This window comes from Linderina pennispora, assembly GCF_002104995.1.
Source record: "Linderina pennispora strain ATCC 12442 chromosome Unknown DL89scaffold_1, whole genome shotgun sequence".
Lineage (NCBI taxonomy): Eukaryota > Fungi > Kickxellomycota > Kickxellomycetes > Kickxellales > Kickxellaceae > Linderina > Linderina pennispora.
In genome coordinates this window covers 1,670,287-1,686,019 of record NW_024468249.1, presented here as the reverse complement: position 1 = coordinate 1,686,019, position 15,733 = coordinate 1,670,287, and the positions used below count along the sequence as shown (strand labels likewise).

The 15,733-nt window shown below is 52.2% G+C and overlaps 5 protein-coding genes across 5 annotated transcripts; 3 read left to right on the top strand and 2 right to left on the bottom strand.

The window, feature by feature from the left end:
- Window positions 1-205: 205 nt before the first annotated feature.
- On the top strand, window positions 206-1,741 carry DL89DRAFT_264218 (MFS general substrate transporter; the record flags this gene model as incomplete). The annotated part of the gene is made up of 6 exons (XM_040886155.1): window positions 206-223; window positions 252-508; window positions 532-628; window positions 780-1,030; window positions 1,083-1,415; window positions 1,523-1,741. Coding segments are annotated over 6 exons (1,122 nt in total), but the record flags the coding sequence as incomplete, so codon positions are not given.
- A 436-nt stretch (window positions 1,742-2,177) lies between these two features.
- DL89DRAFT_264217 (translation factor) lies at window positions 2,178-3,775 on the top strand. Its single transcript, XM_040886154.1, has one exon. The coding sequence runs from the start codon at window positions 2,493-2,495 to the stop codon at window positions 3,738-3,740; it is 1,248 nt and encodes a 415-aa protein (XP_040747511.1). The 5' UTR covers window positions 2,178-2,492; the 3' UTR covers window positions 3,741-3,775.
- A 27-nt stretch (window positions 3,776-3,802) lies between these two features.
- Window positions 3,803-6,760, bottom strand: DL89DRAFT_243056 (trehalase-domain-containing protein; the record flags this gene model as incomplete). The annotated part of the gene is made up of 2 exons (XM_040885026.1): window positions 6,493-6,760; window positions 3,803-6,106 (listed from the first exon to the last, which is right to left on the bottom strand). The coding sequence occupies exons 1-2, from the start codon at window positions 6,607-6,609 to the stop codon at window positions 3,803-3,805; spliced, it is 2,421 nt and encodes an 806-aa protein (XP_040747510.1). The 5' UTR covers window positions 6,610-6,760.
- A 711-nt stretch (window positions 6,761-7,471) lies between these two features.
- On the bottom strand, window positions 7,472-10,285 carry DL89DRAFT_289892 (uncharacterized protein; the record flags this gene model as incomplete). The annotated part of the gene is made up of 6 exons (XM_040890015.1): window positions 7,472-7,633; window positions 7,668-8,520; window positions 8,683-8,999; window positions 9,312-9,671; window positions 10,003-10,176; window positions 10,211-10,285. 6 exons carry the CDS (start codon window positions 10,283-10,285, stop codon window positions 7,472-7,474), a joined length of 1,941 nt encoding a protein of 646 aa, XP_040747509.1.
- A 4,475-nt stretch (window positions 10,286-14,760) lies between these two features.
- Window positions 14,761-15,396, top strand: DL89DRAFT_264214 (uncharacterized protein). Its single transcript, XM_040886153.1, has 2 exons — window positions 14,761-15,030; window positions 15,065-15,396. Exons 1-2 carry the CDS (start codon window positions 14,809-14,811, stop codon window positions 15,212-15,214), a joined length of 372 nt encoding a protein of 123 aa, XP_040747508.1. The 5' UTR covers window positions 14,761-14,808; the 3' UTR covers window positions 15,215-15,396.
- Window positions 15,397-15,733: the final 337 nt, after the last annotated feature.

Here is a 15,733-nt window from a genome sequence, read left to right as displayed (position 1 = left end):
GGTCTTGGCCGATTTTCCATTGAGAGGCAGAAGCACTTTACCCACCTGAGCTGCTGCTCCGTGTCAGCAAGCAGGAGTTGAGGCAGGTCCCAGAAAATTTCCCATGCATAAATACCAGCAGAAAGCCGTAAATTCCGGCCGTCTGCATGTCTGTTGCTATAGCTCCTTACTTTTAAGTTAATATAATGCGCCACGAGAAGAGCAGCCAAGATCAAACCTTACGGTTCCTGCTGAAGCTAGCCACCCAGCAGGATGGCAACTATGTCGACTCTGATGCAGCAACTCTGGATCCGCCTGCAGACGAAGCTCCAGCTGATTGCGCAAAGGAATTTCCAAAGTACACCCGCTATGCTGTTGTTGCTAGCTGCTTTATGCTGCAGGCCCTGTCATGCGGCTCAATTCACTCTTGGGGTATCCAGCAGGAGTACTTGATTGCACACGACTTTGCTGGAGACAAAGGCCGAATCAAAACACTGAGCTACATTGGCACGCTCATGTATTTCGGCGTGTACCTCTGGGGCATGCTCGCAGGCTGGCTGGCCTGAGGTTTGGTCGTACCAAAAGATGTGCTTTATTGGCGTCGTTTTCATGGCGATTGGCCCTCATGGCAGCTTCTTTTTGCAGTGAGGTAGGGAAATTGCAGAAAGTACTGCCTGTTAGCACTAGTGTGGCAAAAAAGCACACACATGATGGCAAAGGAGGCACAGCCTTGCGATCCGCAAGCTACTCCTTGCTGACAACATACTAATAGCAAATTCTATTCTTACTGACCCATATAGCCGTGGCAGCTATGCCTTGCCCTGGGGATTATCTTTGGGCTTGGTGGTGGTATAGTATATAGCCCAGCATCCACAGCCTCCGCTCGGTGGTTCACGAAGCGACGTGGTCTAGCAACTGGGATAGCACTTGCTGGTGTGGGCATTGGTGGGCTTGTCATTGCTCCGCTGACGGAGTTCCTAGTGCGCACAGTTGGTGTGCCCTGGAGCCAGCGCATTGCATCGATATACATTATAGTTTTCGGATCCATATCGTGCTATTTTCGTGCGCGTGCCGTTCCAGGACAAGACTCGCACACTCAAGAGCTTTGACTGGTCTGCGTTCCGTGACCGCAGCTTTGCAGTCCAGGCGCTGATGGTGTTCTTTGCCACTGCAGCATACATTGTCCCGGTTACATATTGGCCCCAGTTTTGGACTAGCAAGGGCATCAGCCCCGAGACTGCATCGGTGATGATTGCAATTTCAAACGTCTCCAATGCTGTTGGACGCATTGTGATAGGGGTGACTGCGGACTACATTGGTGTCCTGAATTCTCTGATGATTGGAGTGGGCTGCTCGACAATTGGGGCTCTGGTAATCTGGCCGTTTGCAACCAGCGTTGGCTCTGGGCTGGTGATGGGAATCAATTTACGGGTTTGGTGCTGGTGGGTACTGGACACTTGTTCCGTTGGCTGCAGCAAAGCTTTTTGGTGATTGACAAGCTGGCGAGCAACACTGGGGTCTTTTACACTCTGTCGGCGTTGAGCGCTTGGATTGGTATTCCGGCTGCAAGCGAGATTTTGGCAACCTCCGGGCATGGCACAGACTTTATTGGCATGATTATTTATACTGGAGTCTTGTGGGCAGTGTCGTTTTTCTTTGCTTCATACAACAGGCTGTCCTATTCGCGCCAGGTGTTTGTCAAGGTATGATCTGGGCATTTGGGGTCTGGTATTTTTGTGTTAATTAATATACAGCTTGGATGGTGTATTCATGGGGGCAGCTCAGCAGGATTTAATACAAAACACAAGCCGGGATATGTATATTTGAATCCCACATATACAGCGATTTCCTAGCTTTGTAGCATGAGGCGAGCCGCTCCCTAAACTGCTGCGTATCAGGCGTAAGCCGCCAAACACTGACGTTATTCTGTAGAAACATGGATAAAAAATTGACCAGGTTGAAAAGAGCCTGCTGCAAATATGAGGGCGCATGTGTCGGTGCATTCGGCTTAACCTATTAGCAAATATGTCTGTGAGGGCTTGCGCATGCCTGTGATTGTACCCAGTGCACTGAGCGTAAAAGCTATCTTTGTTATCAACTCGGAGACGGCCAGCAGGGCTATTGGCAAGGCAGCGCTCGGATGTGAAAGGTGCAACTCCCTTTTTCAACTTTGGAGCGTTTTCATGGAGTTATTGTTTCACGGTGGTAGTTAGCGCAGACAGTGAGTCTGTCCAGCAATGTTGCTGGTTGTTCATCAATGAATTGCCGCTGTAACCGCAGTCAACTAGTGTATTGCTAGCCACAGAGATTCTACCACTGAATTATTGGGAGAAGAGAAATCATCTAATTACCTGATCGAGGTGCTTCTACACCCCCAAATTTTTTGCCTTGTTTTCCGGCTGCGGTGCGGATCGGTCTGGCCACACCCATCTCTCTTTCTCGTTTTCTTCGACATATAGACAAGACTTCTCATTTATTAGTTTATGCTGCGCGCCTTTCAACAGCTAGCGAAAATGGCCGTCACGACTACACCCACGACTAAAGTATACCCGGCGACCACCACAGCGCTAAAGTTCAGCAGCCCTCTCGACGACGGGGCATTCACGCACTCGGAGCCGGCAGCGTGGCTTGCAGCCAGCACACAGCAGCTGCGCACCAACAAGTGCGTTGGTATTCCAACAGAGACCGTGTATGGGCTGGCGGCTAATGCGCTGGCGGCACCGGCGGTCCAGCAGATCTACACGATCAAAGGCCGGCCGTCGGACAACCCCCTGATTGTGCACATTTCGTCGCTGCGCATGCTCCGCGCATTGTACCATCTTCCAGCGGCACCCATCACCTCAGCTCCGCCATTCCTCGGCACTGATAATGCCGCACTGGAGGGCGAGCGTCTGAATGCGCAGCTAGCGCAGCCAGCAGGAGTGTGGCCGGAGATTCCGGAGCAGTACCATGAGGCGATCCGCATGTTCTGGCCCGGCCCGCTGACGATTGTGATGCCCAAGCCCGAGTGCATTCCAATGGAGGTGCTGGGCGGACATGGCAATACGGTTGCGTTCCGGTTCCCGTCGCATCCGGTGGCCAGGGCAGTGATTTCGGACTGCGGGCTGCCGCTGGCAGCGCCTAGTGCGAATGCATCGGGGCGTCCGTCGCCGACGCTGGCCGAGCATGTGAGGCGCGATCTGGATGGCAAGCTGGCGGTGGTCGTGGACGCTGGCGCCTGCGATGTGGGCGTCGAAAGCACGGTTCTGGATGCGTTCTCGCCGAACGCATATGTGGATGGCGAATTGCGGCCGTGCATCCTGCGGCCCGGCGGCGTCACATTCGAGCAGCTGAAGGCTCTGGGCGGCGTGTATGAGAAGCTGCGGGTGTACAAGCGGGACTTTAGCAGCGACGAGATGGAAATGCACCCGACCACGCCTGGCATGAAGTACAGGCATTACTCGCCAACAGCACCCGTGCACTTGTTTGTGCCCAGACATGGGAATGTGCATGAGAAGATGCAGGCGATGGTGAGGGACATGGATGGCAAAAAGGTCGGGGTTATCGCTATCGGCGGGTTCGAGGCTGCGCAGGAGAATGTGCTGGTGAGGAGCGTCAAAGACGCAAGGGAGCTGGCGCACGAGATCTTTGCGTTGCTGAGAGCGCTTGATGAGGACGACGGTGTCGATGCGATTCTGGTGCAGGGCGTCGACGAGGACCACGAAGGGCTGGCGGTCATGAACCGTCTGGGCAAGGCAGCATCCAACCACATTGTGTGCTGAGGGCATAGGGTATATCGATTGAGGGAAATAAAAAAGTATCTAGGAAACACCTGGGGCTGGGTTTATTGTGAGCCCTGCTTGGCTCTGCTGGGAACCATTCCAAAGTAGTCGTGGGGATCCGCGCGGTCGCCGATGCGCGGGTCGCTCTCGGTGGGCGAGCCGCTGGAGGACGTGGCGACAGAGTCGTCCTGCATCTTCAGGCTGCGCAGGGCATTGTACAGGGCGTTGCTGCGCGGCTTGTGCTTGGGGGTGCCAGCCTCCGGGATGAACACCGGCACGGGGCTGGGGGTCTCTGCTGGCGAGTGCGACGGCCTCCCGTCAATCTTCCAGTTTGACTTTTTGAAAAACACATCGGGCGGAGTCAGCATGCCCAAGGCGCGGCGCATGTGCGACGTCAAGTACGTCAGTCCGACCTGGTACGAGCTGTTCATCCAGCCGAAGCCCTCGCGCGACACCAGCTTAAAGTCCACGCCGACATTGCCGTACTCGACCTGCACGCGGTGGGTCATTTTGACGACGTCGAATTTCTCGGGCACGACGCCGTTAAAGTCGACGAACGACTGCGTGATGGTGAACAGCCAGCGGTAGGCGCAGCGGCGGGCAACGTCGACGAAGCCGTAGTTGTACAGGCCGTACCAGGCCATGATCTGGTGCGGCGCCCAGCCGAACGGGAAGTCCCACTGGCGGTTGGGCCGGTGCAGCGAGATTTTGCCGCGCGACTCCTCCGTGCCGCTGACCAGCCCGCCCCTGACCTCGAATTTGTCGCAGGCAATCTCCACCAGCCGGCGCGCCTGCCGTGGCGTCGCACAGCCCGCCCACAAAGCCCACAGCGCCGTGACCGACTCGTACACGCACTGGTCGCCCAGCACCACGTCGTAGTCAAAGTACAGGCCCTTGTGCTCGTTCCACAGGTACTTGTCGATGGACTGGCGGCGGGACTCGGCGCGCAGCCGCCACTCGGCCGACGTCATCTCCGGGCCGTTGTGCCACGCGAACCGCCCGCCGAAATGGTCGTCGATGGCGTCGGCTATGTCGACCTCGTACTTGTACAGAAGGCAGTTGAGGTCGACGGTGGCCAGGTTGGCGCAGCGCTTCTCGAGCCGGTACGTTGTGTCGTGGCCGGACTCGCGCACTGCGCGGTCGTGCACAAAGTAGGCGTCGAGCTCCGGCTCGCTGATGCGGTCGGTCATGTACAGGTCCTTGTACTCGTCGATGGAGATGCCCAGCTTGCTGGCATATGGCCTGACAATGTGGTCAAAGTGCGTGCTCTCGGTCTCGGGCGGCATGCCAATGCCCGTCGGGTGGTAGCAGCTCAGACCTGTCTTCTCGTCGAACCGGGGCTTGCTCATCCACACCTGGAAGTACTCGGAAATGGCTGCATTGATGGCCTTGCGCAGCCAGGCTGCGTTCTTGTCCTGCTCCTCGCGCGTGTTGGCCGGCAGCGCCTCGTACACCTTTAGCGCCATGTCGGTCAGGAACGGCGGCTGCGAGCGCGTCAGGTAGTACGACCGGTTGGCATTCAGGATTTTGCCGTAGTGCTTGATCTGGTAGATGAAGTTGTCCACCATGTTTTTGGCCAGCTGCACGCGCCCGTCCACCAGCAGGCCCAGCGCTTCAAAGTAGCTGTCCCACCCGTACTGCTCGTTGAACCGTCCGCCAGGCACCACGAACGGCAGCGGCTTGTAGATCAGCCCGCCGTTCGCATCATACGACACATCCGCTGCCATCGACAGAATGCCAAACTCGTTGTTGATCGACTTTACGTACTGCGGCGTGATGTTCTCGGGCAGCCTGACCACCTTGATCTTGAGCTTGGGCAGGTCGCGCGCAATCCGCGAGTAGTACATGAACGCCGGGTGGTCGTCGTGCGGCACGTAGATGATCGGGTTGGCATCGCCCTTGGTGTTCTTTGGGTCTGCGCAGATTGCCTGGATCCCGGTTTCATCCATGCATCGCACCAGCCCGTTCCAGAACGTGGTGCGGATCATCCGCGACAGCCGGTTGACTGGGTTCTCGTTGAGCCGGGCCTCGTCAATAACCACCTGCTTGTTGCCGTGGTCGCGTGCCAGCGCCATCTCCTGCAGCAGGTTTGACAGCATGTATGTGCCGCGGATCTCAAACGTGCGGTACCCGCCGCTGCTGGCTGTCGGCACCTTCATGACCTTGGGGCCCGAGTCCTCGACCGTGATCTGGAAATTGCCGTCGGTGTCCTCTTGCTCCAGGATTGCTTGCTCCACCGAATCAATGTCGATCAGGAACCGCCTTGGGTTGGCTGACTTGTCATCGATGGACCCGCGCCGGTACAGGCTGACTGGACTAACAGTGCCACTGATGTTGTCACCGCCCAGGGTTCCGACAAACCTTTTCTAGTTGCGAGAAAATAATTTGGGGTGGGAAAGGATGTTTGAGTATGACGTGGCGCCCAACAAAGCCAAGCCTGCATTTGAGGGCAGCAAAAGAGAACAATAGGCCTGTCGCTTGCTAGCGCTTAGTCGCCCAAAAATAGTTGGTGCTCCCCTACCCATTACCGGCTGTGCACACATATGCCCGCAGCGCATACAGGTGCATGCATAGATTGCAAGACAAGAAAGAAAAAACGTGCCTGACACCGGGCTGGAAAGAGGGGTAATCGCAGTACTGTCGCTAGACGCGGGGAGGCATCAGCCAGGGAGTGACAGAAATGGCTGCAGTAGGCAATAACAGACACACTGATCGCTAAAGCGGGGGACAATGCAAAGAATGAACACTCTACCTGATAGCTGCGGGACCGCGATCTGTTGAAGGCGCTGGTTGAAGTACGGCGCGCTCCTGACTTGTAGTACTCGCTAGGCGGAGCAAGGACATCGACAGTTTGGCGAGAGTCCTCCATGACGAAAAGAAGAGGAAGAAGTTTGAATACAAAAAAGTGACTTGAGAAAGCGGAAAGTGGAGGGTTGGCGGGAAAGAAAGAAAAGACAAAGAGGAGATCTGCTCGAGTGTCTGCGTGGTGCCACACTGATGTGTAAGCGTGTGTGGTGGGGATAAACAAAAGGGAAGGAAAAACACAGGAGTGCAACAGAACGGAAGCAGCCGCGAATCCCCGGCCTAGCCTTTATATATGCCAGCGAAGAAGAAAAAGTTGGTTTGGGTAGACCAGCAGGGCAAAATTCTCCGCAACCGACGCCCGTGCCTATTGCTCTGTCAATGCCACATGTGGCCACGCAGACCAACGCAGGCAAGCGATCTGAGAGCAGAATGCTGCAGCCCGCCTTATGTTGTGAGTCATGTCCAAGCAGAGAGGCTTTTTTATAAACAGCGGAGGGCCGCATGGGCCAGGCTGCTCGCGTGTGGGAAAGCGGATACTTCCAGCACGGAGCCAGGCCTGAGGGACGGCAGCACATTCGTTTACTGCTGCATTTGGGAATCCAGGCGTGGTGTCTCCGTGCCGGAAAATACCTCAGAATGATGTGCTCAGGGCAGGGGCGCTTCCGAATATACCACCCACATTGTTTGGCCTCAAAACACAACATGTATTCACAAAATGATAACATCAAAACATTTTGTCATTTATTTCGCGCCATGTCGCCTGTCACGAGTTCCCGGCCTGCGCTAATCCCCCAAACCGGACAAAAAGTCAACGACGCTCCGAAGGATCAACGACAGGTGTTCAAAGTCCGCTTGATCGGGGAACGAACAGTGGGGAAGAAAGGATCTATGATCTGTACATCTCTGGAAGATCTAAAAAAAAGGACTTAGTAGCCGTCGTCGTCGCCGCTGCCCCGCAGCATATGGCCGCGCCGGTCCCGCTGCTTGCGCCGGTTGACGGCGCGTGACTTTGCCAGCTCCGAGTTGCTATCGACAACCACCCGGCCATCAGCCTTGTAGAAGTCGCTGGCGGACAAGTCAAACTCGACCTGGAAGATGTCGTGCAGTCAGCGGGTTCTCGACAAACTGCACCGGCAGCCCGCCGCCCAGGCTGGCGCGGAAGGCATGCAGGCGCAGGATCCGCGACCAGTCGTCGAAATGCACCGCCCGGCCCCTGAACAGCAGCTTCAGGTCTGGCGACTCACCCTCCTCGATCGTGCGCAACACATCCCGGATCACCGACTTTTGCATGCTCTTGCCCTTCTTGCCATGCCGCTTGCTGCTCTCCCGCTTCATCATCTCCAGCGTCGCCAGCAGCTCCTCCTGCCGCATAAACTCGAACCGCTCGTTCTCCTCCGACAGCTCCTCGTGCACCAGTGCAAAGTTCTGTGCTGCCGTCACACGCACCTCAACGCTCTCGGCCATCAGCGCCTTGATGTGGGCCGAGAACGCCGACTCGAACAGCTGCTCAGCGAGCCTGGCATCGCCACCAGCCGCCACCGTCATCAGGAATCCGTACGTCTCGAGCGCCTGCCGAATCACCGCCACCGGCTGTGCCTTGGTCTGCACGTCCAGGAAATTCGTCTCGACAAACTGCATCAGCTGCGCTGCGTCCCGGTAATCCACGCCCGCGACGAAATTGGCCACGCCCAGGGAGCTCAGTGCCAGCACGCGCACATTGGCTGACTTGTGTGTCAAAGCAATGCTCTTCAGAAGCTCGCTGGCTTCGGCATACTCCTCGGGTGCGTCGGCGCCGAAGTTTATGAACCACAGGGCAATGGCGCGTGCGGCAAGCGTGCTTTCGCGTTCGCTCTTGGTGCTCTTGACGCTGCGCTTGAAGCTGTCCAAATAAGACATGCGCGAGTTGTCCAGCTCCTCCCCCACATACTTGTGCGAGAACAGCCGGACAATGGTAGCCAATGCCTTTTCCCGTGTGCTACAATATGTGGCTCGTCAGTAAGTTCATATTACGCCTCCCCCTGAACAGCAACAGGGCCAATCCTGGGCTTGCATCTGCTGCAGCAACGGAAAAAACCAGTATTATCAGGCAAACCACCTGACCTGGCTATCTCTTTCCCCATCTGAAATTAAAGCTTACCTGACGCGCTTTTCTGACATGGCATCCAGAGCCGCCGTGATAATGTCCTCCCAGTTATCGACCTGTTCGACTTGCTGCTCCTGAGTAATATCCTCCTCCTTCACCCCCATTCCCTCCTCCTCCTCCTGCACAATCACCCACGTCTCGTCCGACATGAAACTCGCTGTGTCGTCGAACTCATCGTCGGACACGTCCCGGCTCAGCACCCGGCTCGCACTCCCCGAGCCCCTGGGTGTTTGCCGCGCCGACGACCGCCTGCTGGACGACCGGCCTTGTGCGCTCGGTGTCCGCCCAGAATTAAGTGCTGCCCGCAGCAGCTCGTTTGTTGAATTCGCCATATAAAAGTAGTATAAAGCTTGGAAAAGAGCAAATATATTCTCGTTGGGATGGGGTAAGAAAAAAGTAAAAAGGGCGACCTGTCTATCCCCGTCTGACCCGCTTTATATGCACACAATCAGCCCGCACTCTGGTCGCCGATTGAACATTCACAGGCGAAAAATTTTCCTACAAGTGTGGCCAGCACAGTCACACAATGGAGCCGATGCGTGTGAACAGCCGGCATGCCAGTAAACAGGCTTCACTCGCGCTTCTCCTCACTGGCGCACTGGCTCCAAATACTCTCTCAGCACCCTGCATCCGTCCTGCTCGTCCAGCTTCTTGGCCGCCTCCTTGCTGCTCTTGCCCCTCAGCATATTGGCAACCTCATCTGCCCTAACCCTCTCGACCACTTCAAAATCGTCGTCTATCCGCCGACTGCGCAATGCTTGCACATTGATGTTTTCACTTGGATCCCTGGGCGTTATCGGCGTCAGCAGCTCCTTTGGATTCAAAAAGTACTTCAGATTCTCTGCCACCTTGGCGTTTTCGCCTGAATCTACCTCGGCGTCTTCGTTGAGCATTTCTTGCCGAGTCTTCATGCCACTTGTTTGTTGGTGTGCTGCAGGCTCGCTTTTTGCTGCTGCGGCCATTTCTGCTGCGGCTTTGCGCAGCTCTGATGTCCCGCTGCGCGGTAACCGCCGAGTGGCTTTTGACGCTGCTTGGCCCATGCTCAAAGGTTGTACTAAATTACAAATGCGAAAAGCGGAAATGCAAAGAAGCAAACAGCTGCAGGCACACTCAAGATCGTATTAGCACAAGATAATCGCTTGCTGGGCTGATTTCATCGTCGGCTCGGGGGCTAATATAGCAAGGTAATTATACAATTAAATTTGTTCTTATATTGAGAGCCGACATCCATTGGTGGGATAGCAGTTTTCGGCGAATGTTATGTTCAGTTTCAGCTTATGTAGTGTCCTGGAGAGCGGCTTTCCATTCATTGACCTTCTCAACAACCTCATCCACTGGTTCAAATCCTCTCCGAAACACAGCGTGCCTCTGCGTGTAACCCATGAAATCGGGAATGATGACACCGCAGTCAACAAGGTCGGGAACGTTACGGCAGCGCTTGGCCAGTGGGGTATCAATGGCGCGGCGACTAGCCTGCTCGGCAACTGGCTTGCCAGTAAATGGCAACATAGATGAAGCAAACCTTGGTCGAGAACGAGTTGTAGACGACAGCCAAGGGACCGAATATGCCTTGGGTTTCCCAGTGAACCGGAGACATGATTAATAGATTGTCACCTTTCTTTTCAGGAATCACTGCCTCCCGAACAAAGACACCGTCGGGCTGAAGCTGTCGAGATGGTGCTTTTGCATTCACCTCCTGCTTGTGTGAAAAGTGAAGGGTCCGTGCAATATGCCCATTCCTAGAGTTCTGAGCAAGACATCAAAGTCCACTTTTCTCACATTTCTACGGCACTCGTTGCTCACGTCTCAAGTCGGCTCCTGAGAGTCAAACTCTTGAGCAGGTTGCGACGAATTTCAAGCGGTCGTTTTAGCTTACGTCAGCGGCTACACTTGGGAATCCATACATTATGCGAGTGCAAAGGTTTTGGTTGCTTCAGGGAATGGTGAACTAGAAAGAAATGGCTGGCTGGGATAATGAGGAGAGGAGAGACGAGGAGAGGAGAGTTGTGCGAAAGTGCCACGAGTTTATAAATGCGCAGCAAACTGCGATTCGGATCACAGCGCTTGTTTAATACTCATGGTGCGTCCGAAGCCACACTCTGGTCCAGGGACACAGAGCGCTATCTGCAACTTCAGACCTATTTGGCCAGTGCCATCATCGCAGTGGGGCTCCAGCTTGTCATTTTTACTCAAATAGACAAGTAAACTCGCCTAGCACATATCACTAACGACTATACTTGCCACAACACCCACGCGGGACTCCACAGCTGGGGCCCAAACTGAGCCTGCTCAGTCTGGGGAGAGCGGACCACATATTCATAGACTCTTCAGTAATAGAGCGCCATTCAGCTCTCATTTGTTCTTCATAAGCGCTCCATAGATATGTCTATATAGTTCGTGCGCGCACTGTGGTGCGTTTTACCTACGCGATTATCTCCATTCGTAATCTACATTGTACCAAGGAAGCTGAGCCAGTGGGTTCTTGTAAATTGCCAGGCAGAGGATGCGCGAGAAGCTCAGGATGATGGCGCGTATCGGTGTAATGTTCCAACTTGCGTAAACAATGCTAATCGATACTCTCATATGGTAATGCGCCGGATGTGGTAGGCCCAAACAAAAAGCAAAGAGATAGTGAACAGAATGGTAGTATTTAGAAATTAGGATGCTAGGCGCTGGGTAAACACGCTGACATTTATAATGAGTTTGCGCTCATAGCTCCAGTGCAAAGACGTCAGAGTAAGCGGCCCGAAAGCTGCTGGTGGCAGAGTTAAAGAAGTATGAGGATTATGAGGTGAGTGAGGTGAGTGAAACCACGCACATGTCTTGCACCAGCAAGCACAGATTTTTGGACAGTTTAGTTTTTGCAACGTTTGTTGGACAATTGGTCATATTGAATGCCTTTGGTTTGGAGCTTTTTCAAGATACACGGTGCTGCGAAGTGTTGAAATGTCATATAAAATACTAATGCATGATGTTGTGCGAGTGAAGGCGGTTGTCAACATCAATAGAAAATTCAATATTACCATCCTCAAGGCTTCGCATCGGCCTCGCTTGTAAACGGCACAGATACTCGCTTTTCGGGGCATCCAGCTGCATTCCGCACATGGTTAGAGGCAATCCAGGTAGAACCTGTTGCGCCAGAACGTGATAGCCGCCTTGAGCAGACGATCGCCGGGTTCACACCTGTTCATGACCTGTCTTCATGTACCGGTCATCGATCTGAACAATGGACATCTTCCGACTCGTTGCGTACTTTCAGCATGTGGGTTTTCTTGATTGCTTGGCGCATGTCCTTAGCGTAGTCGTTGCTATGATCCTGACACAAAGCGCTTCAGCCTCAAAGATGATCACAGGCTTGTTGCGAGCGACCTTATTGAACTGCTTGGTGGTTGTATATCGGCTCTAGCAACAGGTCCATCCGGCCTGCCTCTTCTGATTCCTCTGCAGTGATCTGATAGTCCACCCGACTCCATAGGGCACAAAAGAATATAGTGTAGCATTCGCTGATAATCCTTCTCGCGCGAGCTGCTCTCGAACGCAACCAGTGGCGTTCATTAGCTTATCGAGATAGTCGGCAAAGTGTGCAATCCTGCCTGTCGGTCAAGCCGAATTCTTGAACGATACTTGAGTATGGGTTCGAGTTCGCGCCAGGACCGCTCAAGGACGCCTTGGAGAGGTAGAAGGAAGCTATCGTAGACATATCGGTTTCGGAATGCCTATATGGGTCGACGAAATTAGCGCGAGGTAGCCTTGTATGTAGCAGATTTGGAGAAGAATCTTCAATCGGAGTGGCCTTCAGGCTTGTTGCGCGCCCGCTGCGGCTGTCCCTGACGTCGACATGTCAGCCGAATCAGGTGAACAGCAAGCCAGGCGCCAACGAGAGCTCCGCTACAGCCTACAAATATGGAGGTAGAGTCTAGCCTCTGATAAGTTGCACAGACGGACCGTATTGAAAACTCCCCTGCGCAACTCGTCCTATTCCCGTTTTCTCTCTTTTCTTCAGTATTAAATATCAACTTTTAACATCCCCACACATTCAACAAACATAACAAGGTGGGCTCTCATTGAATTCCGTCCGAAGTGCTTCTGCTACATCTTTTCCGTAGCCATCCGCGTCAAGATTGATCGAGAATATCTCTGTGTTGTGCTGGGCTTAGCATGTACCCGAATAAATCCATAAGCATCAACGAGTCCGTTAACCACTGCCTGCACAGCCATATATCAGAATTAGATTTTCCTCATTTCATTGTTCTATTTTCTCTTTATATTTTGCTACCCAGTCCAATACTGGACTGGATCCTTCTTGTCTTCTTTCTATATTTTTCTACTTGCTTAGTGCCTTTCTGCACTCTCTCACATTTTTAACCAATATATCCATCTTCGGGTGTTCCAGCCGCTCTATAATTTTATTTATATCGCTTGTAACCTTCTGACACCATATTTTCCCCTTTTCAATTGTATTTGGTATGCATCCCTATTGCTATGCTGATGACGATGTACATCACGATATTAGACACGAACAGCTTCAATTGCTGATATGGGTGCTTAGAAATTCTTCTGCTACTCTGACATTCATATCCAGGCTGATGACTGACGTATTTTCCAAAGTGCTCGTTGAAAAACTTGGGCTCTGTCGCGCCGATTCTATCATCAACCAATGAACCGCCTCCGACGCTCGGCTCTGGTCAAATCCATGGTATGAATCGACGCAAAATACTTCACTGTCGACAAGAATGCGGGTTTGCCGGTTATGCGTGGGCTGAACGCAGCAATCGCCTTGCATGGGCTCATCTCAAAAAAGAGCGTTCATCATATACGATTTGTCCACATATACGTTTCCGTCTTCTGACAGTTCTGCCCACTCAGATGTGTTCATATTAAACTCTCTCCCGCTGACCTTGCTCTTTAGGTGACAGAGAAGAAAGAGCTACCACCTGCCTTGATGGTGGTGTTCTGGGAGATGGATGTAGTCTGAAGCTCTAGGAAACCACGCCTCCAGCCTAGGTGACAGCAACAGCAAGAACGGTAGCACCAGATATGCTCAATCGAGACATTCTCCTAATTTAGGCTTCTTTGCTAGGCCGCTCACCATCTTTGGGTAACAGTCATTGTAGAGCAAAGGTGGAATTGTGATTTAATGTGTGTTTGAAATGCAAATGCAAAAGTAGAGGTTTAAAACCAAAGTACACAAAAAGCAGCAACTAGTGATTTTAGAGTAAACAGTGGAAAAGCAATTATAGTACAAGCGTAATTTTCAATTCAGAACGTAGTCATTCATGATTGAAGATAAGCAGCCACAACAATCCAGAACGGATAATGAGCGCTATGGCGACTACATATCCGCCTTAACTGGTATCATATCTGTGGGCATGCGGTTTGACCACATACTATTTATACACAAATGTGTTTCCTATGTCTTCTATATCATACATATACATATACAGGCGTTCCTTAGCAGTCAAAGTTAGGTGCTGTGCTCAGTAGCTATAGTAGCCGCCAGGGCTGCCATACCTGGGTGCGCTTGCTTTTTTTTCAAAGATTTCGATGCTGTTTTCAGATGCTGCGCAACATTGGTCATCTTAATTCTGAATTGAGAAGTTTTAAGTGGTTATTATTTGGAGAACAAGTGAAGATTGGCAAAATGGAACAAATGGATAGTATCATATGCATCGCTCAGGTGTTTGGCTGCAGCTGCTGTATACGCTGTTGCCCTTTCTGCGCACAAGCACTGCGGTGGCCAGGCTGCAGAGCATACTGGCATGGAGTAGCTGTTTGACTGTGTCAGTTGGAGGCTATTGACGTCAAGTTTCCAAAAATGGCCATCTAAAAACCACCAATGAAACACACCCAACAGCAGTGTGAAAGTATCCTTCAATCTTGTGATTTATGCCAAGGAAATCAAGCAATCCCCTGTGTGTTGCCTGCATCTAATTCGACCCTCGGAATATCCAGCATCATCATATTACATGGCAGTTCTCCATGGGTCTCAATACTAATAGTCCCCAGCCAAGTATCACTGGGCCATTATTTCCTCCGAAACGCAAATAAATACCAAGGCTGCTCACTGGCAAACTCATAGCCATTAGCCCACTTTTATTGCAAACCTAGCACTTCTTTACAATGCAACTGAACTTTGCCCTAGCCCTTTTTCTTGTTCTTATTATTGCAGTTACTATTCTGGCGGTCCTTTTTACCAAGGAGCTCATTATCGTCACAGGAATCGCTGCAGCAGGCTACACCGTCTACACATTTGTCATCCCCAATATCGGTCCACTCATTACATACATCAGCAGAACCACGCTCCATCTAGAGATCTATCGTCCAAACAAGCCGGCCCAAAAGGTCATTTTCACATGCGGTAAAAGATCTGTCAAAGATATCCGGGACTGAACTGGCCAAAGTGTTTGGAACGTCTAGCGACTCGCTGCCAAAGATCATGGTTGATGGATATGAGCTGATGGACAATGTGCCTGTCTCGCATGTTCTCAGGCCCGGAGCCAGCCTGGGAGTCACCTTTGACAACTAGCTTTTCCTATGTGCCCAATACAGAGCTGCTCCACATATCAACTCACCACTGGCATATATATAGGAAGTATATATACACTATGCATGCGAATTACAAACAGAATTGGCCATCAATTTGTTGGTACACCATTCTGATATAAGAGCTGACTATCACCAGATAGCCTTGGTTTCATTAAACATGCCACAATAAAGAAGTCCGATTTAGATTTCTTTGCATTTAAACTGTTGACCATGGTGGCACATTGAGTCTGAAAACTCAGGTCGTATATGGCTGCCTACGGTTTTGATGCAACATGTGTACTTGGCATCATCGATACTCTTTATTAATGATTGAACGGTCTGATACATCGCCAGAGTAGATATAAGCTGACAGAAATTAGAAGAGTATGTTTGTTGGATTCTCATAGAAATAGTATATAAATACTGGCTGAGTAGCCACTTTGTTGCCAATTGTCGAATGCTGAATTTCCTTCCAAATCGCTCATAGAAATGACTACTTATATAATTCGTCTGCTTGTCA